The following is a 25,536-nucleotide window of genomic DNA, read 5'->3' on the forward strand; positions in this document are numbered from 1 at the left end:
AGTATGCAAAAATGAAAAGTATTTTTTTCTGTGTATGTAGAAAGGGGCCCCCCCCCCCCCCGAATATGTCGGTGTTTATCTGATGACCTTTATCAGATGTCAAGCCCTCTTTAAAGCAAGTGATTTTTTGGTTCTGTCGCTCTCTTCATTTCTACGTAGCCTGGAGCTCCGTACACTTCAAATGTTTTTTTTTTATACTATACTGTATACTATAGCAGCAAGAGAAGAAAGAAAGCCTGGTTTCACACATTCGAAGTCATTGGCCAACAGTTTTAAGCCGGTTACCGTCATTGAACAATTTATGTTGTAAGTCAAGTACAAATTACATAACCATCGGTATTGTATGCCAAAAAGAATTACCTGAGACAATGAGCCGGGCACTATTGCTCTGTCGGGTCTCCCCTGTGTACCGATGCCGTGTCATACACCTGTAGTTGTATAGTCCATCTTCAATTTGGACATCCAGGATATACAGGGCTCCCGTCGATGTGATGAGAAACCGTGACACTGTAAAGAATGGAAGATCATATATCAACGCTCCGAAATATTGACACAGAAAGAGAATTTCTGCACTTACTGCACACTTCTAGCGACACTTCAACACCACAATCAATCATTACCATAAAACACCGCCGTGATGTACTGTGAGTCTAAAAATGTCTACAATGTGACAAGTCTTGTAGATAATGTCCAAAACACCACAAATGCAGGAAACAAAGTAAGGGAGGTGTAGGTTTTTCATCATATGAGGCACAATTATGATGTGGTTTTGCACAGGTTCTAATCATGGAGGCACTAATTACTAGCCTTTAGAATATTAGTTAGGTGACTTAGAATAAGGCTGCTATAATCATTCAATCACTTGATTAATTGATAATAAAGTGATTTCATTTTCATTAGATTACCTACCTGAAACAGGGAACTAGCCAAAGTTAAAATGTTAACTCATGATTAATCACAAAAAAATGATTAGATTAATTACACAATTTATTTTGAACACACTTGCTCCTTTACCTTAACCGTGTATGGATATCTGAAATGCGGTGCAGGTTGGTATAAGGTCAGTCATCAGGTCAATGCTTACGCCAGTGCAAAAATAAGTGAGGAGACTTTGACTGTTGTACTCGGCGGCAAATTTTGCTTCAAAAGTCATCCTGATGGGACTTGCGAAAAAACCAAAACAAAGGTAGTTTGCATATATTGTAGCACCGAACTCTCTTTTCATCCAAGCACAGCAAGTTTTGAGTGGGCCAGTAACGGTGAAGCTGACAAGCAGAACATCACACAACGAGTAACACACGTTCTCAAAATGTAAATAAAGTAGTTGTAGTAGTAGACGCTGCAGTGGAGGATCATGGGAAAATAGAGTCCCAACAATGTACATTTTTCAAATAGAAGACAGAGCAAATAATATCCCACAGTCCGCTGTAGAATGCATGCATTCATTGTTATGCAGCGGAATTGCTTCCTTCGAAATATGTATAAATGGAAAACAGAAGACAGTCTAATATTAAAGTCTCTTCACAAATATTTGCAAGTCAGGCTTGGGACGTGATTGCAGTTACCAAACATCTGCTGCAGCCCATTTAGAGCAGCACAGCTCTGAGGAGCCATGACAAGGCGATGTAACACAGCTCGTTATCATGTAGCTCATCACTCTCTCTCTCTCTCTCTTGGAAATTTCCCAGTTCTGACATTCTCTGCTCCTGACTGAAGCACAGGGACCCCGGGATCACACAGCACTTTGATAAGGCAAGGGCGTGACCATGTTAATATCATGCTGATGCTATGCTAATTTACGCGAATGCATGGAAGTACAGCGGTAGTAAGTGTTTATGAGGAGTAATGTGCAGCCGGTGTCTGCCGGTGCATTTTATGTGTCACTGAAGATGGAGCAGTCTATCTGGATGAAGATCAATTTTGGCCACTACAGGACACTATCGAGTAATCCGGCAGTATTGAAAATGATATCTTGAGAGTGCTTCTTCAGGTCTAATGTAAGCTAATTCATTAGATGGAGATGTAGTAAAAATGTAGCTGATTAAACAGATGAGAAGCAATTAGTTATAAATCAGGGCTGCAATTCATATTAGTGCGGCACTAGTATTTCTTCTAAAAAAAAAAAGTGTTGGTCTACTACTTCACCCACTACAGGGCACTCATTAAAATACTTTTAACTTTTAACAAAATACAATTTTTTAAGACTGCAATTGGTCGAAAAAAAGTCCAGGGTGAACCATACCTTATTCCTCTTAAGTCAGCTTTGATAGGCTCCAGGTCACTGACTATCCTAATTTGAACAAGTGGCATAGAAAATGAATATATCATTATGCTTTACAGCATATATAATATGGCTATTCCAAAAACAGTGACATATACATTTTTATTTCATTAGGTTTAGTTCATGATATCCTTTTCATTATTATCATAACCACGGGGGGTTGCATTTCCTCATATAAGCATGTTGCATCCATTTCAACTCAAGGCCCAAGGATACTCCTTTACCCAGCTGGAGTGCGGCCTTTATTACATTATTCACATTCCATTATATTTTGTTGGGGAGAATGATTCATGGAGGATGGTGGGTGTTAACGCAACATACAAGATGTTTAGCCTTGGTGTGTCTACTACTGATGCTTCTCGACCATACAAATCAGTGTGTATGTGTTCCCTCGACATTTCACACTTCTGGTATTAGCATACAAGAATTTAAAAAACATATTGCATCACAAAATGATCAGTAGTTTGGCCGTCTTACTTTGTATCTCAGTTATTGGATGGATTTGTTATTTTCTTTCTCAAAGAAGAGCGAACCGTTGAAGATGATGGAGTAATAAAGGCTGCGAGGACACCACTGTCACCACGTGCTGACCTAATTAGAAAACTCTAACCACAGTTGTGATATCCTGAAGGGCCCCCCACCCAGATTGCAGTTGACATGATCTCATGTGTGACTAACCACATGTAAGGTGGGAAATATTACAAAATTAGAATGTGATGCTTGGCAGAGGCAAAATAGGAGAAACAATTCAGCTCTTTCGTTCTTATTCCTCATCTTCTGTATTATTTCCTTCAATAAGTGCAAATACTGTCAATGCATGGTTACTAGTATATCCATCCAGCCATCCATTTTCGGTACCGCTTATCCTTACTAGGTTCGCAGGCGTGCTGGAGCCTATCCCAGCTATTTTGGGGAGAGAGGCAGCGTACACCCTGAACTGGTCGCCAGCCAATCCCAGGGCGCAGTATAATCAAACAACCATTCGCACTCACATTCACACCTACGGGCAATTTAGAGTCTTCAATCAACTCTACCACGCATGTTTTTGGGATGTGGGAGGAAACCAGAGTACTCAGAGAAAACCCAGGCAGCCGCGGGGAGAACATGCAAACTCCACACAGGTGGGGCCGGGATTTGAACCCCGGTCCTCAGAACTGTGAGGCAGATGTGCTAACCATTCGCTCACCGTGCCGCCGGTTACTAGTATAATGTTTCTTTCCTCAACCTGCTTATTGTCTGCACAATGTCAATGCTGCAGTATGTGTCAGTTTGAGCTGAGGGCATTTCTCTTTATGCTGGGTGTACTACTGCAGTTCCCTCCAATTGCACTGACTTGTGTGTCCATCTATTTGCCTTTGTGTGTGTGAGTGTGTGTGTGTGTGTGTGTGTGTGTGCTTTGTGCATGCAAGTGAGTGTAAATGCATTTATGCAGCATGGAGCTGCATGGAGGAATGGTCAATAATAACGACTAGAGGCGCTTCACTACCTTTTCCCTTGCTCTTCTCTGCTCAACCTGCTGCATACTAACACTGTCTGAGAGGCAACCTGCAGTGTGTGTGTGTGTGTGTGTTTGTGTGTGTGTGTGTTATGTGTGCGACAGAGAGTGCCTGTATTTATGTCCTCACCTGGCTGTATTACAGTGTATATTTCTGGCACTATGGCTTCACTCTTGGCAGGCAATCAGTCCAATTCTCATCTTTGCTCAGTCCCATTTGTGGATTCACAGTCAATAGCTTCAATTAATGCCCATATAAGACACACTGAACCCACAAGTAGACTCTTTGTTCATGCAAAATTGGGAGGCTTTGCAGTTTTTCACTGAAACCAAAATTTCTTGTGAGACAATAGGAACAAAAATAAAATAAAATGCTGCATTAAGCCTATTGTTACATTTGTCACTAGTGTCTCCACTGGACACCAGTTCATGTCAGAGGATTTGAGATAAGGTTTAAGCACAACAGGATATGTTGACACAGGCTAAGCATTTTTTGACGCTTACTAACATGTCCATCAGCGAATTCAACACCGCATGCCCCTCCAAAACACGTACTTCATCTAAGAGAGTTATCTTGCCTCCCTGTGTGGATTCAATATTCTATAATTGAGACATGAGTGGATGGGAGATGAGCTGGGAGTCAGGGGAGATGAGATGGAGTGATGCAGAGAGCAAAGAGGAGAGAGCAGCAAAATAAAAGATCAAGAAGAAGAAAAAGCACAACCTGGATTCAACCACCCTGTCATCTGAAAATGACTTACAAATTAGCTTTCAGCTATTTGTAGACACACAACAACATCATTCAAAAACAAAAAAGAAAGAAAGTCCTGTCTGTTGGACAGATCTCAACAGGCAATCTCTCTTTGTTTCTTGCATTGTTCTTGTGTAAGTAGAGTATAGTATAATTCAGTATAATAGAACAAGTTTATGATAGAACTATGTAGGGGTGGGATGCATTATTCTTAGATGCATTTTAATATAGCTGCCAACAATTCTGGTTAATGTATTTTATTAATAAAATAGTGTAATGCTGGTGAAACGAAGAAAGTGGAACGCAGAAGTGCAGTGCCTGCTCGACAGTCAATGTGGTGCACGTAGTTTGAGTATTATCATATACTGTCCGATATAATGCTAGTGTCTAACAGTGTGTATATGCACAGATTTGTGTATTAATCGTGCGTACGCATGCTTGATGCACAGATTTGTGCTTCATTTATGTTCATACTTGAATTTGAGCGTACTGTGCGAAGTTTCGAAAAAATGCCAAACATACCTTTTACCCAAGGTTCCCACCGTATTAAAACTACATTTATAGAAACAGTAATAACAATGTTAACGATAATAACTTAAACCGACCTTTACCCTCATTGCATTAAAGTGCTTGTATGTGCATTTACAGTATGTGCGTAGCCGCCACTGGATGTCTGCGTACACTCAACGTCACTCAACGAACAGGACATGTGATCTGACCACTGACATTTCCTCGTTTATCCAAGGCTTCAGTTATTCTTCAAATCCCTACGATAAGCTGATTTATGAAATAATTTTCTTTGATTCTGATAATTAAGGATAAAGATTTGAAAAGTCAAAGTTTTGGGGCCTCATTCTCTTGTGACTATAAACCTCCACACATTGGCTTAGATGCATCGAACTGATGTCTTTTTATTAGGAAATAGGGGGGCGGGTTTATGCAGATTTCCAGCTCGTGGGCACAGTCTCGTCATTTAGAATGAATTCAGTTTCACTGGCATACGCACGGCGGTGCGACAAACACTGGCCGGTGGGCATGTGTCATGAATCCGATGGTGGCTTTGCGTATATGCTCAACCTCAACTTGTGCATTTCTGCGCATTACTTAGTGAATAAGGCCACTGACCAGATTGAGAGTGATGAGTACATACTCTTGCATTGTCATACATGCACACAAAAAAACACAAGCCACAGCTAATATAATTGGATCACTCTCAATGATATTAACCGTAAAGAACCATCGACAATTTGTAAAGTTGGGAGAGTACGACTCATAGTGCTTGGATATAATGTGCGGTGTCCCCCAGGGGTCAATGATGGGACCAACACTTTTTTTTTTTAATGACGTGTAAAGTGTCTAAAGTGTTAAAATTTATATTATACGCAGACAATACAAACATACTGGGTTAAATTGAAAATTCAAGTTCAGGTACAGATAGAATAACAAACAAAGAGTGTATGAAAATAAATTTCAGGCTGTATTAATACATTAATACACGTATTAATCTAATAGATTAATAGATTACACCCAAGATTAATTTGAATTAGATTAAATTAGAATTTGAATTAGATGTAATTCGATAAATTTAAATTAGAAGATTAATACACCTAGATGAATTAATAGATGACAAGAGTATCTCGAAGTCTCACATTAAACACATACTGTACAAATTGAACTGTCTAGTAGTTATGTGTTGGCCATAGTAAAATGTCCTTAAATGTTGGATTTATCTTACCCAACAATGGCCAAAGCACACCAGAAACAAAAGTGTAGACCTGCACCAGGCTGTGAAGACTGAATCTGCTGGGACCATAGTAACAAAGGCTATCATCAGTAACACACTACACCGCCAGGGACTCAAATCCTGCACTCCTAGACGGTGTCTAAACATGTAACAGAACCTATCTGAAAGTATAACTTTAATCCTGCCATTTTATTATTTTATTATTGTATTAACTTTACTGAGACCTTCGATCCATCCATCCATTTTCTGTACCGCTTTATCCTCACAAGGGTCGCGGACATGCTGGAGCTTATCCCAGCTATCTCTGCGCGAGAGGCGGGGTGCACCCTGAACTGGTTGGCAACCAATCGCAGGGCACATATAAACAAACAACCATTCGCACTCTCATTCAAACCTACGGGCCATTTAGAGTCTTCAATTAACCTACGACGCATGTTTTTGGGATGTGGAAGGAAACCGGAGTACCTGGAGAAAACCCACGCAGGCACGGGGAGAACACTGTGAGGCAAATGTGCTAACCAGTCGTCCACCTGCTGCCCTCTTTTCAAAATTAGCATAATATGGATAATAAGATAATATGGAATGCAGATCTACATTTCATTTCATAGATTGCTCATCTGTGCCTAATGTTGTGACTGTCAGCTTGTCTTCATTTTCTTGATTAAAATATGAAGCAATGACAAGTGTAAAATGCGTATGTGCCATCAGTGAGTAATAAGCATATGATGAGCCCAAGAGGGCGTGTGTTGTAATTAGAGTTATTGGCAGAGTGGCTCCAGTTTGATCAGTCTGGGATAACCACATCTATGGGGACGGGATCCCACCAATTTAAGAACACCTCGAAAGGAAAATCCCCTGTCATTCTTCCTCTGGGAGGCCAACTGACAGCTGCTGGGGTTACCATGGTAACACAATGGCCACCACTATTTTAGCAAGCAATAACACATAGTGTAGGGGTAGAATGCTGTCAAGTCGAAACCATCCTGTGCTTATTCTTTTAATCATTAGAATAATTTATGATTTTTACATTCTTCTCTGCTAGTCACGTTAATATTTCAAATAATTTAAAAAGCTATTTGCATCATTGTATAAAAGTGCGTCTGCTCAGTCTGCCCTTTGGATGGGTTTGTTCACTTTTTTAGATTTTGAAAAAATGGGTGCTTTTTGTATGAATGTGTGTTTTGTGGATGTGTTTGTGTTCACTGTATGTGCTGAATTCAGAGCTCAGCTCATCGTAAGAAAATAATTTAAAACAAAATCAATTTATGCTATCTATAATTTTATTGTAGGCTATAAATAAATGAAACACCAAAATATTTCTATTACAGGCTTTTAAGGAACATAAAAATGTCTATTTTTTTCTATTCTTAGTCATTTTAATTTTAGATGATCTGACAAATTTTTAATGATATTAACTAGTAAGAGCCACTAGGAATAGTGATGACAGCAGTATACCAGTGTTTTTACAGTATTTGTGGCTAAACGGAATTTGCACAAGGTATGTTATACAGTACAGTATCTTACATAGTGATACATAGGCCATAATATTATTCAAGAGTTGTGTAATGAGGCCTTTTCTCACCACCGATACAGCGGAACAGTTGCAGGAACTTTGCATATTTTTTCAACTTAAATAAAAGTCAAAAAGTACAGATTATAAAATGTACTTAACTAAATGACTGAAAACATTTTTTTTAAACTTTCAATTATATACAAAAGCTACCTCTAGTGATAATTTGACATAATGAAAGGAAATCCTCTGCACACAGAATAATTTCCAAAAAAAACCTCTACTATTGTATATTTTGAGATTAGATGGAGAATTTTTGAACACCAGAAGCTTAGGCTGGCATAAGACACAAAACATCAAACAGTTCTCTTAAATAAGACCGTCGAGGTAGAATATCTTGATTTTGCGGATGTGTTGCGTTCTCGTCAATGCTTCTTGGTTCACATACCTCCAGGTTGCTGCTGCCCCTATTTGCCCATTTCAATCTGTCAATCAATCAAAATGACTTCACCTCTCTCTATTTACATCTTTATTTACGGTACACTGTGTTGTCAACAACATTGAAAAAAGTAGCATATTTTGACACATAGTAAAATGTAAAATCTGTTTATAAATGTTGGGAGTAAAAGTAAAAAGCTGTCAGAAAAACAAATACTCAAGTAAGTGGAACTAGTAATTTTGGCGAGAACATGGCTAGGGAAGGCCTAGAATAACAATAATATAAAGCAGGCTCTATTTTTGAAGACAGCGTATCTGCGGAGGGGCGTAAATGCCAGCTGATTCAGATTTTTGTGCTAACGCAAGGCTTGCTGTGCGTATTTGCCAATTTGGCAAAACCGGTTTGTCCTTTAAGATGCGTCTGGCGCAGTGATAATTTGGTGGCAGAAATTCAATCTGAACTCATGCCTGCTCAGAGCATGTTTAAATCCTGACGCAAGGTAGAACGGTGGTCTAACACAATTTTTGGGCGAAATTGATCGGCGCAGTGGCAGACAGCTACTGAGGTGAGCGCACATATTTAAGCCGCCAGCATTTATCGCCAGCTTATTCTGTATTTAATAAGGGTACCCACTCACATTGTCTGTTTCCACACCAGCCGGAGTAGTGATAATGCTCCACTAAAACACGTATCGCTGCGATTACGCATCGTCCTTTTATGCACAGTGATTGGTGTCATGTCTCCGTCGAGCTGTCAGTTGTGCCACATTTAAAGCGAAAGAGAGAGGCCACTTTGGTTGGCGGTGACTCGGCTGTAAACACTCCCACAGTGGCGCAGCACGCCCACTCCCAGATCGGCCGGCCTGCGCTCGTCTACGAAATTACCAATACTGGTGTAACCCGCTTCTGGCACCCATAGCTCATAATGTAAAATAATTATCTTTCTGACATGCAATAAGTACTTAATATCATTTTGTAAAGGCAGAATTTTACACAACTGTAATATTAGATCATTTCAAAGTTGTGTACCTATTTAAATATCCAGTGAGAGTCATTTTATAGGTATCTACTTTGGGCGCAGGTTAAGTATGAGAAGATTATCCTACTGTATGTACTGCTATTATCTTTGATAAATTCGTCATTCATTTTGGGTTCAATGCTTTCTATAGGTAAAGAACTTCAGTAAAATAGGCAGGGTAACAAATGTGCCCTAATTTCTGACCACACCTGGACTTCAGACTTCAAGCAGCCTATCTGGGCCAACGTCCTATCTGCTGGCTGCAGACTTGAGCCAGAGTGGAAGGCTGCTCTTTTTTTTATTGCCGTTCCTAATCAGCAGCGGCATCCCTCTGCTCATTAACAAGACACGCGTTAGCCCGAGGGTAACTGCCTCATATGTCAACCACAGATAAAGATGTCATCTTCTGCTTGACTGAATAAACCACTATTAAAACTGGATGCAAATGGACTCTCAATGATATTAAAATCAGAAGACAACAGCGAAGCTCCAACCCTGAGGCGCTTGGCCTCAACATTGGCCCACATTCTTCTGTCTTGTTAAACGGAATAGAGATTTTAGATACTGCCTGTCTTCAAGACCTTAAGATATTTGAAATGCAATATAACTTAATGTTATGATCGGTCGGATGACATCTGTTCACATGCAGCATCTTAGAATTCTTGTTTATGGTTGCAATAAATTATATGTATCATAATTTTGCAGAATTAACAGATCAGATGGATGGATATAAATGTGATTATATTTCATGTTAATGCTAATGGGATATAAACCCAGTAGGGCTCTGAGATCGACAGACTCAGGTCAAATAGTGGAGCGCAGAGTCCAACGCAAACATGGTGAAGTAGCATTTAGCTATTATGCTGCACACAAATGGAATAAGTTACCAACAGAATGAAAGCACGCTCACTTACGGCGGTAATTACTGTACGTTTTTAATTTGATATTTTTTTTCTGAATGGCCTCGAAATGTTTTTCAAGCAAATATTTACAACATATGTACAAATTTGGTTTACGTCGCTTCCCTAGGAACGGAACTTTGTATGTTCTTTTCTTAACACTCTTGGTGAGGCTGGTTCCTTTTTGGGTTGGTATTGAAAAAAAAAAAAAACAAACAGAAAAAGCCCAAGAAAAAAAATTATGTTTAGGGTTTCAAACCTTGGATGCTGGCTTAGCTGACTGGTAGTAGAGTGCATGCTGATGTATCGCAAGATTAGTTGATCTTGCAAGACGATGTTTTTGTGCAACTTTTCAGACCCTTTTTTTTTCTTCATTTCCGAGGTCGTTTCTACAGTATTGCTAGGAATGAAAAATTTAGGAAGGTTCAGCAATTCAATCACCAACATTTCTTTTTTTGTGGTGAATGGTGTTCAGTGTTATGAAAACACTGTCAGCATTTTTTGATAATGAGTTTGCTTCAGTATTGAAACTACAGCAGAACCTTTCTGTGAAGACAGCCCAGCCCGACAAAATGTCTATCTCTGTGAACACAATCTAACAATGAACAGTGTTAGACAACGATTTATGTGTGGAGGTCTTTGGCAAACATTGTCACACAATGGCCGGAGCTCAATCGAGAGAGGGCCATGTGACAGCTGCGTGAGCTTGCTTTATTATTATTATTTTTTTAACCAGACAAAGATTAGTCAGTTGAATTTAAAACTGAAGACAGGCATCTTTTTGAGTAAAAGCTTCCAAATCTGTGGATGTGTGTTTATCTACACTGTTAGCGGGGGGTTGGGGGTGAGGGGTCGGTGGTCAATAGAATTAGCCAATAGCGGAATCAAGATATTAAACCCCTGATGGTTTTGTGTTTACAATGCTATCATTGGCCTCTCTTTGGCTAACAATAAATGAAGCAGTGTTGAGGCTCAGCTGTTTAATCATGAATATTCATCATATGTGTCTCTGTGTGAAACCTCCATGCATGCATGTTTGTTGTCGCTGTGTGTGTGCTCCACTGGCAGGCATTAAGGAAGCTATTAGTATCTACTCCTTCACAATGTCTTTTTTGTCTAGGTAATAAGTCATGCTGACAACTACAGGTGATACGGTACGAACATTTCTTTATATCGAGTATGAAAACAGAAATGATGATGGTTAAATAAGTATTTGTTTCATTCTGGATACGCAACAAAACAAATCAGCTGTCATGGTCTGTGTTTTGGTTGGATTGGCACTATGGCCGCCTGCCTGAACGACCCTGTGGAAACCCTCGTGCTTGGCGTCCTGGCTGACCTCCTGAACTGCCCAGCCAAGCACCTCAAGTATGGCAAGGCCACCAGACTGACCCTAAGCAGCGGACTCTGAACTCGCCTCCAGGTCCCCTTCCACCTACCCTGTTTTGGTGCCTTTTGGGAACGTCTGGGATCTGTTCTTTCAGGGGGGAGGGGTACTGTCATGGTCTGTGTCAACAAATCGGCTCCCTCCAGCCACCCGTGTCTTATCCAGATGTTACTCGTTGTCTCGTCAATTTGTTTGTATTTAGTTACCTGGTTTCTTTCAGTTCTTGTCGCTTCATTGTCATATGTCGAAGTCCTCAGTTATTTCACTCTGGTCATGTCTTCTTGTTTTGGGTTTACTCAAGTGTTTCTTTTGATACTTTTGAATTACTTTGATAATTAGTTTTGGGACTTTGTTTAGTTTTTTCCACGAGCCTTATTTGCCTGTTTTTTTTTTTTTTGTAATTCCTGCAGCCCTGCCTGGCCGCCCTACTTCCCTGCACTTGGGTTCGCCACTTCCTTGCCTCCAAAAACCAAAACCCTGATATCAGCAACCCTATAGTATGTAGTTTTTTTTTTTTTGCAGATTAAAGATGAAAACAGCAGCAATAACCTTACAAAATGTAGTGAGAACAATGTTTCGTTGCACTGCAGGTCCAGTCTTCTTTGCCTTGTCGTCTTCGTCATCTTCTTTCTCCATTTGGTTACTGTTGTTATGCACATGGGATGTGAGAATTAAACAACTACTACTCACAGAGGTCCTACATTCAGTAGTAAGTGTGATTAAAATTATAGAGGATATTACTAAAGTATTTCTAACCATTTAAAATTTGATCACGGTTTATCAGTAAACAAACCATTTTATCCTTATACTCAAAATTCTCCACATTGCCAAAAGCCTTACAAAAGTCTTTTTAGGAGGCTGCACTAGATTAGGGCTCCAACTCACGATTTTAATAATCAGTTCATCTGTTGATTATTTTTTTAATCAATGAGCTGGGTAAACATTTGGACTCTAGTTAGGATAAACAGGACATTTCAAATTGACAGTGCAGAAAATCCACCAACAAATTGATAACGATTCATTTACAGGTTTGCTCTGTAACATGTCAGAAAATACGCAAACATGTTGATCATTGTTTTCCGAAGTAAAAGCAGATGTTTACAAATGTCTTGTTTTTATTAAACACAAAGATAATCTGTCTGCTTTCATCTAGCACTATGGAAATCTGAAAATATGTCCTGTTGAGAGGCTTTAATTCCGAGGATTTGGACAATTTTAATTTAAAATAGGTCTCAAAATGATGAATCAATTATCCGAATAGTTGTCGATTAATTTCATAATCGATTAACTGTTGCACCTCTACATCAGATCTAATTGTAAATAAAATGATTGTGTGGAATTGACTGTTGATCGTGTCATGCAGCAATTGCTTCAAAATGGAGTCCACTACTAACCAAAAATATAAATAAATGTATTGATTAATTGCTCATTAATACAGCAACGTTGGTGCATATCACTACATGAAACATGCAATTATATTCACACTCAATCTATAAAAATGCTGCTTGTCCTACAGCAAAATTAAAAAGGTGCACATATCTTTAAAATCAGACGGCAACAGCCCGACTGTAAAAGAATCTTTCGCTCAAGATCCCGGCATCACATTCCTGATTATGGAAAATGAACTTAGATACAGTGCTCATTTGGGTTTCATGGTAATTTGCAGTGGCAAGTGGGCAGTCAGTGCTGCTCTGTGAGTAAAGCACAAGGGGCAAGAAGAGGATTAGGTAATCAAACAGTGTGCCACTTTAAATAATCTCTGGATCCTCTGGGGGAGGTGAGACTTAAAACTGGAGCCCTTCTGCTTTAATTGTCTGATTTTCCCATCATTATTGTTGAGGGCCTCAGTAATTCGGGGTTATTAAATATTCAGGAGCCACACTGAGGAGGATGACAGAGGCAGTAATAGGAGAAGGATGAAAGCAAAAAAAACAAAAAAACGAGTGAGTGGGAAGCAAATGTTGCATTGGTTGTCACTGGCTGTTAACAGATGAGAATAACACTTTTGGATTATGACTCATGATGTACAGCACAATTGCTCTTAACATCTTGTATCACTAGGTGATACAGTAGAGGCAAGGGAGAAGGCTGCTCAGTTTTATAATAACAATAATCATCATCATCATCATCATCATCATTATCATCATTATAATCATAATTAATTAGAATTATCAAAAATTATACATTTAATTTAAGAAAAGCAAGTTCCAATTTAATAAGAATAAAAGCTCATCACCACTCCTGGAGCCGTCACCTTATCCTGCTGGAGAGGTTTGTGTGTCCCAATGATGCTAGGAGCTAAGTTGTCTGGGGTTTCACGCCCCTGGGAGGGTCACCCATGGCAAACAGGTCCTAGGTGAGGGACCAGACAAAGCATGGCTAGAACACCCCTATGATGAAATATAAATGGATGTAGGTTTCCCTTTCCCGGACGCAGGTCACCGGGGCCCCCCTCTGGAGCCGGGCCTGGAGGTGGGGCTTGAAGGCGAGTGCCTGGTGGCCGGGCCTGCACCCATGGTTCCCTGCCGGGCACAGACTGAAAGGGAAACTTGCGTTCCCCTTCCCATGGCTCACCATCTGTGGGAAGGGCCATTGGGGTCGGGTGCAGTGTCAACTGGGCAGTGGCCGAAGCCAGGGACTTTGGCATTCCGATCCCCGGCTACAGAAGTTGGCTCTAACACATCTTTAGATTCGTCCGAGCTGGTGTGTGAGGGCGAGAAGTTCCGACTAGATATAATCTGGCTTGCCTCCACACACGGGTTGCGGTCTGGTACCAGTCCTATTGAGAGGGGTTGGACTCTCTTCCATTCTGGAGTTGCCCACGGTGAGAGGCGCCGAGCAGGTGTGGGTATACTTATTGCCCCCCAGCTCGGTGACTGTACATTGGGGTTCACCCCGGTGGACGAGAGGGTAGCCTCCCTCCACCTCCGGGTGGGGGGACGGGTCCTGACTGTTGTTTGTGCCTGTGCACCAAACAGCAGTTCAGAGTACCCACCCTTTTTGGACTCCTTGGAGGGTGTGCTGGAGAGCGCTCCTGCTGGGGATTCCATCGTTCTGCTGGGGGACTTCAATGCTCACATGGGCAATGACAGTGAGACCTGGAAGGGCGTGATTGGGAGGAACAGCCCCCCGATCAGAACCCGAGCAGTGGTCTGTTATTAGACTTCTGTGCTCATCACGGATTGTTCACAACGAACACCATGTTCAAGCATTTCATCTCTTCTTTTTGCAGATGATGTGGTTCTGTTGGCTTCATCAAGCCGTGATCTCCAACTCTCACTGGAGCGGTTCGCAGTAGAGTGTGAAGAGGCTGGGATGAAAATCAGCACCTCCAAATCTGAAACTATGGTCCTCAGTCGGAAAAGGATGGCGTGCCCTCTCCAGTTTGGGGATGAGATCCTGCCCCAAGTGGAGGAGTTCAAGTATCTTGGGGTCTTGTTCACGAGTGAGGGAAGAATGGAACGGGAGATCGACAGGTGGATCGGTGCAGCGTCTGCAGTGATGCGAACGTTGTATCGGTCCATTGTGGAGCTAAGACGAATGGCGAAGCTCTCAATTTACCGGTCGATCTACGTTCCTACCCTCACCTATGGTCACGAGCCGTGGGTCGGGACCGAAAGAACAAGATCCCAGATACAAGCGGGTGAAAAGTGTTTCCTCTGCAGAGTTTCCGGGCTCTACCTTAGAGATAAGGTGAGAAACTTGGCCATCCGGGAGGGACTCAGAGTAGAGCCACTGGACCTCCACATTGAGAGGAGCCAGATGAGGTGGCTGGGGCATCTGATTAGGATGCCTCCTTGACGCCTCCCTGGTGAGGTGTTCCGGGTACGTCCCATCAGGAGGAGACTCCGGGGACGATCCAGGAGACGCTGGAGAGACTTTGTCTCCCGACTGGCCTCAGGACGCCTCGGGATCCCCCCCGGAAGAGCTGGATGAAGTGGCTGAGGAGAGGTAAGTCTGGGCGTCCATGCTAAAGCTACTGCCCCTGCGACCCGACCTCAGACAAGCGGAAGAAAATAGATGGATGGATGGATAAAAGCTCATCGTCGGACTAAAAAAAAAAAAAAATCCACATTCGTCGAGCCCAAGTAAATACTGTTCTAATTTTTGTAGAAACATGGCAGAACCTTGGAGATCTGGATTTATAATCCAAACTAACCAATCCAAATTAAAAAACATTTTTGTTTATCTTTAATATGACTTCTGTGATAATGACAAAACAACGCAAGGACACAAATGCATAAGACTTTCCTTTTATTATTATTATTAGTGCAGCTGAGTATTTAGGGCATAAGAAAGTTGATTTTATTGAAAGTGATGCACTGTTAGACTATATTAGCATTTGAAAGTTCAAACACCAATAGGTGTTTTTTCATAGAATGGGCGGGTTAACACATGAGTACATTTGAACTAAAGGCTTTCGGGGGCCAGAATGTTTAAGTGCACATAATCACATAAAAATCGAATTAAAGCAAGATGACAAATACAGAATAACACATTCCTAATGAGAGGTGTATCATCTAAGTGTTTAATAGCCTGATTTCACATACCATTTATCTGCTTTACATCTCCAGAGAACCAAGGAGACACACCCTTTTTTTTTCTTTTTTTTTTTTTGGATGACTTGCGTCTCGACTACGATATCATCGAATTGTCATAGCAGCTGCCGCCCATTCTTACGTCTCAAAATCTTTTCATATTATGTTTCTGTACCATTTCCCTCCCTCTTATTTGTTGCTACTTTGCTTTCCCCCTCCTTGATGTTTTCCTCCCTTTCTCCCCCATCCCCCATCTCTGACTGCAGAGCATTAGCTTGCAGTGGTCAAGCCGCTTGACAGCTGCACCACCTGACGAATATCAATCAAGGTTGCTACGGAGACAGAATCCGGCTCCCCTCTTTTATTTTCTGCTGTGCTCCTCCAACATCTTGCATGCGGTTGTTGTTTGCTTAACATCATTTCATAGTTGTTTGCTCCTCCAACGTGTAAATGGATCATTAAGCTCACGTCAGGTGTGAATAGATAAATATGATCCTTGAATCTATCTATTGGTACCGTTGCTGAAGTGTTACTAATTGAGTAGACGATGGAAAGCCCAAGATGTCTCTGACTGTCTCTGATCACTCCAAATGATCCAGGCAGACAGGCATGGGATGGAAGTGTCTATCACTGTTAAAACATAGAAGAAAAAAAGCACTGTAAAATTTGGGCTGGTCAGAAGAGTACCACAATCAGAGGTGCTACTAATCACTTCTATGTTGAAGCATGAAGAAGAATTCTGGAGTACCATATGGTCATGTTGTGCAAGGTAATTTAATAGTATAGCATCTAAGAATATTATTTTTTAAATGTGTTCTTTTTCAAATCCCCCAACAACATTTCCTCTTGGATTACAAACTGTCAGGAGACCGATCTTTTCTTTCCTTATAATTGCTCCAATTTAGCTTCCCATACGGCACGCACACATTCCATCTTTCAGAAACCAGCCCTCCAGTACGGCTGCTAAACATGATGCTAACCAGTGAAATGACTCCCCATAGACCAATCCTTATTGGCATCAGTGCCACGCCAGCCAGCAGAGGGTTAAGTAAATATTGGGTGAAGCAGCTGCTCTCAGAGTACCATCATCTGCCTGTGTTCCTTCATGGTCCCAGTTTGATATAAATCACATGCAGCAATTAGTGCCACACTGTCCCGCTGCTCTCGTTAAATAGCTGGCGACCGATGTGTGTGTCAGAACTCCAGCCTGCCTAGATGGATGCATGGATGGATCGGAGCATGTGTTAGTGTGTGTGAATGGATGCCAGTCAAGCCAATCGTGTGTTGGCTGGACGAATGAATGGATGGATGGATGGCAGATGAGTGTTGATAGTTGATGGATGCATGACTTGAGCTTTCACTGCTATGCCAACGGACATGGGACATATTTTTAATACTCTGGCATTTAGTTTAATCACACCTAGTATGTAAATTTCCTCTTGCCCAGCCTTACCTTGTCATCTGTATTTTGGCCTGTTTTATTGCTGTTTCTCCTCTCTCGCATTCTCTCTCCTGTTTTTGATTAGAGACTAGGTGGCAATGATCGAACTGCGGCTGTTGCTGTATGAATTCTCCACCGACCTGCCGGGGCAAGTTCTGAGGTGGAACACTTCTCTGGAGGCTTGCATCGACCGACCGGGTCAGGTCCTGCGGAATAATCACTTTCCCAGAGGTGTCTACCTGCGGCTCTTCATCTCATTAAATGGACTCTTATGCTATTTTAACTACCATTGTACAGGACCATGCCTTGTGATAAACGCTGCCCACTGTGCCTCCATTTCAGCCTGGTCATTCTAGAAGGAGGATTCCTCCATCAGTGGTCCCTTCTTATGGTTTCTTCATTTTTTTACTCAAATGGGTTTTTGAGTTTTTCTTTACCCGGTTGGGGGTTTAGACCATGGGATGACGCCGATCTTTGTCAACTGTTGGTCTGTGAAGCCCTTTGAGCCTTTTTTTTTTTTTTTTTTTTTTTTGTGATTAAGGGCTATACAAATAAACTTTGACTTGACTTGATGTGAGTGAGTGAGTGACTCAGTCAGTGGATGCACTAATTAATCTTCTGCTGTGTTTTTACTGTTGCTGAAAATCTGATTAAACTAAGAATCTTCTGAGCTGTGCACTAAATACATCTAATGCCAAATATTGTGTCAATCGGCAGTGACCGTACAGCAATGCAACCTAAATGTTGACCAGCTAGAGAAACTAGATGAGGCGATATAAAGTAAGCAAACCAACAATTGTCATTTTAAGGGTCATGAATATTTATACTACTACATGGCTGGTATCAGACATTCTGCAGCAACTTAATTACTAAACTATTAAAGCGACACAGTAAAAGATAAATAGTAAACATAACAATGGTATTCAACAATTATGTGTTAAAATGACTGCTCCATTATAAACAAGAAATACAACCGCTTGAAAGACTTTCATTCGTGCAGCGCACCAAGTGCGCCCTGCTCTTCTCATTTAGCCTAGAGTATATGAATAAAACAGCATTACAACATGATGGCTTGGCGTTATGTCTAAAAAGTGTTAATCAACGATCACAGAGCTGGTTTCCACCATTTGTCATGTCATGCCTGTGATCTAATATACCCAATTAAACCTTCAATGTAATTTAGCTGACAACATGACAACAGTGTGAAAGGACAAAAACACTGGCTGGCGAGGGAAGAAATAGCCATCAGCACCCTGATTAGCATATTGCTCTAAATTACCACGATCAACGGGGGAGCATTTAACATGCCGTCATCTAGGGATAAAGAAAAAAATAGTCCCACAAATAATCTCACAATGGATGTAATTGATTTACATTCTCACTCTTTTCTCTGTCCCTCTATGATTGTGCTACCAGTTGCTGTAGTGCCCAGAGTAATTAGGAGGTAATGATAGAATAATTGGGCATTGGGCACGTCCACAGACAAAAGAGCAATGAGAACAGACAGACGGACACAGCGTTCAGGTGTGGAGTAGTTGGACATTTCTGAGGGAGAGATGCTGCAACTGTATCAAATAGGCCCTCCCTCCTCCAGCAACGCCAGCTGACTGCCACTTTCAGACAATAAGGCCGGGGGGCTGGGTGAGTGAGGGATTCAGAAGAGGGGGATGGGAAGCAGGTGGAGAATGGTCTGACTTGTAACGCGAACATAAAAGAAAAACACAGTCCCTTGCATTGTATTGCTACATCGGTTGGTGTGCCTTGGTTGCTTTTAATTTTAACCTTGGGCACTGCATTTTTTCTTCTTCCTCTCTGTGGTGTATCTGTAAAGACACATATTGTAGAATATTGTATATAAGTGATAGTGGCATCCATATATCTTTATAAAATATATCCCCCCGCTCTTAAAAAACAGCCCTTCTTTCTGTATATCTATGATGTTTAGGTGTTTTGTGAGTGGGAGAGCGAGAGAAAGGTGAGCTAGTTACTGTGGCAACTAGGAGAGTGACTCCTGGCCTTATGCTTATAGCGGGTGGGGGGGCATAAAGCGATGTGGAGGGCGAGAGGAGAGTGCTGGTGAGGGGATGGAGCAGAGGGAGGGTTGGTGATGGTGGTGAGGTTGGAGAAGGCAGATCAGAGGGAGGTGTCGGGGGGTTACTGTGCACACGAGATTCACCATTTTTTTCTTTTTGTTTTTCCTTTCTTCTTCTTTTTTTTTTAGCGTAGCAGAAGAACAAAAGATGCTGTCTTCTGAATGGCACTTGAGCTGGATTGGACTGTCAGTGCTCCCGACTAACAACCTCACTGAGCTTGCTGCTCTCATGCACAGACACCTCCTTACTCTACGTCTGTCTGTGCTTTTCTTTGAGAACGTGGCATGTTTTTAGTCTACTCCAGATCACTAGCTACAATTTCACACTTCAGTCACTCCTTAACAAACTTTCGTTGAATTGATTGTGAGCATCCCAAAATTTAGCTCAATCCTGCAACATCTGAAACAGAGCAATTTACATTTTCCTGTTTTTCCACAGGCGCTACGATTTTTGAAGCCTGTTGTGATGACAAGTGCAGGAGGACAGTAAGTACCCTCTGACCTTATGACAGAGAAACAGACTGCCAGAGACAAACAAAGCCATGGGGTGTGTGTAATGACTATGCTGCCCCCTACGGTGGGGATGACCTTATAAACAACAACGGACTGTCACAATGGTGGTGCCTACTGGGAGATGCCCTCTGTGCAAGGTCAAATGCCTGAAACTTACTGGACGAGAGAGATTCAGCATGCAAAGAAGTCTACAGCTCTAGACATCCAAGCACAGGGCCGCTAGGTTCTTGCATGTTTCCATTTATATTTTGTTTACGTTGTTACCTTTTCCCATGAGGGACCTTCTGCCTCTGCCTTTGTTCACACTTGTTGTTCAGTACCCAGGTCCAAACCAAAGCATGTTCACCAGGTATTCACACTAAAGCCCAGTTAAAAGCATAGAGATAAACGTATGGCCTATGTGACAAAACTCAAATATTCAAAACAATAATGCTTTTTCCTGAGATACATATGGGTCACTTTCTTACATTTTGATTAATGATGGTACAGACACTTGTAAAGAAAAATTCAAATATAGCAATTTATTATGTCGCCTTAGTTTTTGTATGATAGTGAAGACAATTAAGAGATAAATACATTAATTTCATGGCAGTCCAATTTAATGTAATCTTAACAACAAGATTTCTTAAACTAGTGTGGGAAAAATCATAAACACTGATAACATTTTGCCCAAATTTTGTGACTAGAACTCGTTGACAGAGCAAGTGATAGTGGCCCACTGGAATTGGTCTTGCATAACGGTAAAGATAAAAGTGCATAATGGTCAAGACTTAAACAGCTTCATAGCAACCGTGCGCGCTGCAAAATGTACATACGTTGCCATTCAAACTCTGCAGATAAAAGTGCAAAAATGATCCTAACTACTCATTAAACCCATCACACTCTTGTTTTCATACATTCATAGTATCGGTAAAGACATGCAATTGTTCTGACACTTTCACAAATTCATTCACCTCAGAAATAACACCATTGATTTTGCTGTCTGGTATCCAGTGAATGCAAAATGGCTGCCACTTCCTGGCACTTCAGATCACAGATCCCCCTGGTGTATTGCAACAACATAATGAGCCTCCCTCCAGTGCCATTAACGGTTACGACATCTTGAGTGATCTAGAAGGACCATTCGTAACAAAACAACAACAGAAAAGGAACTATTAAGATACAAAGATGTGTTTATGTTATTTTTCATGAAAACATCATATTAAGCAATAGGCGAAAGATCCTGTATTTCCAAACATTGAATTAGCATATTCAGAAAATAAGTTGCTGGTACGCACAACAAGAAAGACATTTTGGCATTAAAGGTTTGAAAAATATTAGTTGAGAATATTTTTTAGTTTGGAAATAATTATTACCTTTTTGAATGAGAACAAGTACCTATAATGCAAATACTCATATCATATATATTTATATATATTTATTGATTTTCAAAATGAAAATAAGGTGGGTACGTTTTTACCATAATTGACCAATATGCTTCTTATTTTATATGGCGGCATTTATTCCAGCAGATATGTACTGTATGTCTTGAAAACATACAAGACATATGCAGTACCAACAAGACATATTGGATTAGAAACTTCTAGTATTCTATATTCTGGATTTTCTAGAACCGCAGTTGAAGTGAAATGAATCGGACCGAAGTTCACTTGCAAAACTTGCTGGGTGAGCACCGGGGTTCCAATGACAGTGTTCGCCTTGAACCAAACGTCAGCGCTATCAGAGGACCGGAGTTCGTTGAACTGAACCGATCCCAACAAGTGTGGATACTGCTCAACCTCTACAGCCAAGTCTGAGGTGAAGTAGTGCTGCTGCAAATGAGCTCAACGTGCGAGGCAAGATATTTCCCATGATGGCACTGTGTGCATATTGTACAACAAATTAAAGCATTTATTCACTTCCAAGTCATTGGCTGCTTATTTATGAATTTCATTGATGCATGTGTTGTTAACGTACCCCCGACCCCCCCCCCCCCCCCCCAAGCCACATCGCCGACACAGTGTCACACATTTCTAAATGACTGTTTTATTATACGAGACAGGCTTTCCTATCATCTCAGTCAGGCAATTTGAATCAAACGCGCATCCTCATGTTTCAAGGGGGACTTTTATGTCACGATGAAGGAGACAGGGAAAGAGGCGGGTGCGAAGTCAGAACAAGGCATATGGCGTCTTGAATTTTGGACGATGAGCCCTGACAGGTTAACTGAACATTTGGTAGGGGGTAGTGAGCGGTAGGGGTGCACAAGCAGCAAAAAGAGGATGAAGGAGAGGCGGTGTGTGTGCATGTGTGTGTGTGTGGGAGTGAGTTTTAGAACTTACGCATGATTGTGTGTTTTGGGCGGGAGGGGTAGGTGCATAAGGTTGCTAAACACTCCCATCTGCTCATATCCCGAGGCGCTACTCAGGCAGTTAGCTACTGTCTTATGCAGATGAGGTTTCACGGTGTTGGATTATATGTTGGAAGATAAATATAATTCAAACAAATTCAATAAAAGGAATGACAGGACTGGAAATAAGGAGCAGCAGTTTCCAAGGGAGCATTTACTATTCACTCGATGATGATCACAGCTCTCATCCCATAACTATGCCTTCATTATGGTTCGCTTACTTCTGGGTCTTTGCGCCGTCCCAGGAGAGGCATCACCGAAACAGGGGTCCTCTATGCATGCTGACATTACAAAGGCTTACAATGGATATTAAGATATTGTGGAATGCTATGCAAAATAAAGGTACTGGTTATAATTCTAGAAGAACAAAGCATAGACCAAATTTGCTTTGTAGGATTCTAAGCAAAATGATATTTTGTTTCATTCTGGGCAGAGTCTGAGTATTATTTTGTGGTCGTATGCAAAACCTTATATCGAAAGAGAAACAGCTCATTTAAATACCTCCTCTAACTTGGATTATGATCTGCGTCTATAGACACGCTGCTGTTTGCCCACTGAAACCATCAGATTCAGTTTATCACTCTTCCATAAGATTTACTACAGCAATAATTGCATCTCAAACAACCATCTCTGCTGTTTTTTATTCATATAGCCCTAAAAGGTAATGAATGTGGCATCATATATCACTTTAAATGAACTGCTCCCATAATAACTTAGCCGCTCTGTGATTGGTTACATGGTTACAGTCACATGCAAATCAAAAGAAACTGCTCTTATCTCACTTTAACTGTTACAGAGGATTTTTTGTGTGATGTGCAAACACAAACTATTTACATCTACATGTTTATAATAGTGTTTGAGAAAAATGTTAATGAATTTGTCTTAAAATTATGATGTATTAATTACAAATACAGCTTTATTCATCTATCTATGCCAGCGACATATGGCAGAACAATTAAATGCTCATCCATTAGATGGCAGAAGGTACAATAAACCTGTATCCATTAAGACTAAAGAATATTTCATGGATTCCAGTATTTCACACTCAGAAAGTCAATTTCTGAGAAAATGGAGACGGGATCTACATGATCTCAGTATTCTAATTTGTTATATTTTTGTTTGTTGGTGTGCCAGCTGCAATAGGTTCTCGGTTACCCGTGACCCTACATGCTGCCAATTTTGTCTTGAGAGTCTTGTCATATCTCTGTCGGGCCAATTATACATTATTTGTGCACTCACTGTAGTCGTCTCGCCACTCTGCACTTTTGCATATCTGTTGTTGACCAATACTGGCCACTCATGTGCTTGAGAAGTATCTGCACCATTTGCACAATTGACACTGCTCCACATTATCACACTATTACTCACGTTAAACTGCTTACATTTCTTGAAGTCTCTGTGCAATTTGCACAAAGGTCACTGTACCAGACTATTGCTCTATTAGTTATTTCAAACTGCTCAAAATTGCAAGAGGACTATGCACCATTTGCACAACTGTCAAAGGAAAATAAATTACCGGCATTACCACATTCCTGGTAACCTTTCATTGCTCAGTGACTCTATTTTCTGTCAAATGGCTGTCTGTTACCGGAAACAAATTCCTTGTGTTTTTGACATACTTGGCAAATAAAGATCATCCTGATTCTGATTCTGATGACGCATATCCGAATTGTGCCATTTAGGAGTGGAGAAATTGAATTGTTTGACTTACTGTAAACCCAGCCTACTTCCAACCTACGCTTTGAATCCTTCAGAAAGCACGTTTTCATGGGTAATTGAGTGACACTCTTGCACTACCCACGATCCTGTTCTTAGACAGTTGTGTAAGTGTGTGTTTGTATGTGTGTGCTTGCACTAAATGATCGCATATTTAAGTGAAGATAAGGAGCTTTTAGATGGAGAAGGGGGGATAGGAGCAGAGAAAACAGTGGAAGATGTGGAGGAAGGCAAGCAAAGCCTAGACTGATTTGAATCTGGTAAACTGTCAGAGAGAAGGATTACCCCACGAAATCCCGGGCGAAAATAGAGGCCCCAAGTTATTTACTAGCCTTACAACCAGCTGCAAACCATCTGCACTTAATTGTAAGACACAAACTTTATGAAGATCAACTAGGGATTAGAGCACAAAGCCTCTTACGCCGTAGAATTGGTGTCCCTGCTTCGAGGGAGAGTATGGAAGGCAGCTCGAGACATGTCACGTGCTTTGGAAGACGTGAACTCTACCGCTCTTATATGCGCCACCCTAAATCTCAATGCCTGATGTCCTCGTACATACACATAAGACAAGGTGTTTAAAAGTAAATGAGTCAAGTTAACACAACGGTTGACACAAGTCCAATTGCAGATGTATGCATGCTCTGGCATCACAACATTCGAACTTGATTTTCCTATACAATGAAGCCACACAATTTAGCATACAGTAAGTGCCCAATTAACCTAGACGTCTCTCAGTATGAGAGAAAATATCTAAACTGGACATTAGTTATAGCAGGGGTGTCAAACTCATTTGTGTCGCAGGCCACATTGTAGTTATGGTTTCTCTCAGAGGGCCGTTAAGATTTTAAAACCATATAAATATTGAATCACCTTATATTATTACATAGACAACAAATTGATAGATGAATAGTTTGGATATCGAAATTCTAGGATAATACTTTGTAACTATTGTTTAAGTTACTGTATTGTAAAAAAGAGGTTTGGTAACAAAAACATGGTTGGAAATATTTATTCCATATTAAAAAAAATTTTTTTGCCCAGATTTGAGCAAGAATCATAGCAGTTCAAGCACATGATTTGCTTCCGCCGGCCACATAATATGACATCTGTGAGTTATAGGATTCCAACAAACCAGCATGTGGCATTGTTTAATGTAGGTCGTTGTGCATTATGTTGTTTGTCGGCAGCCATCTGAAGACAGGAGATAAGAGGTCCTGTCCAAGCCAAAGAATTGGAGGTAGCCAACGTAATCCTATTTAACAAGATCTAGGCTGAATGCGGTATGGGGCATCTCAGTGGGGTCACGCGAGGAGGCCGGCGTGGT

General features: G+C 41.0%; 1 protein-coding gene across 3 annotated transcripts in view; it reads right to left on the reverse strand.

Annotated features, from left to right (window-relative positions):
* The window catches only part of dscama (Down syndrome cell adhesion molecule a), a 94,995-nt gene that overhangs the window by 33,264 nt on the left and 36,195 nt on the right, over nt 1-25,536 (reverse strand). For all 3 annotated transcript variants that reach the window (XM_061752185.1, XM_061752184.1, XM_061752186.1), the window contains exon 4: nt 361-507. In XM_061752185.1, coding sequence (XP_061608169.1) covers nt 361-507 — 147 coding nt within the window. The remainder of the gene's footprint in view (nt 1-360; nt 508-25,536) is intronic.

Source organism: Phyllopteryx taeniolatus, chromosome 17 (assembly GCF_024500385.1).
Source record: "Phyllopteryx taeniolatus isolate TA_2022b chromosome 17, UOR_Ptae_1.2, whole genome shotgun sequence".
NCBI classification, from domain to species: domain Eukaryota; kingdom Metazoa; phylum Chordata; class Actinopteri; order Syngnathiformes; family Syngnathidae; genus Phyllopteryx; species Phyllopteryx taeniolatus.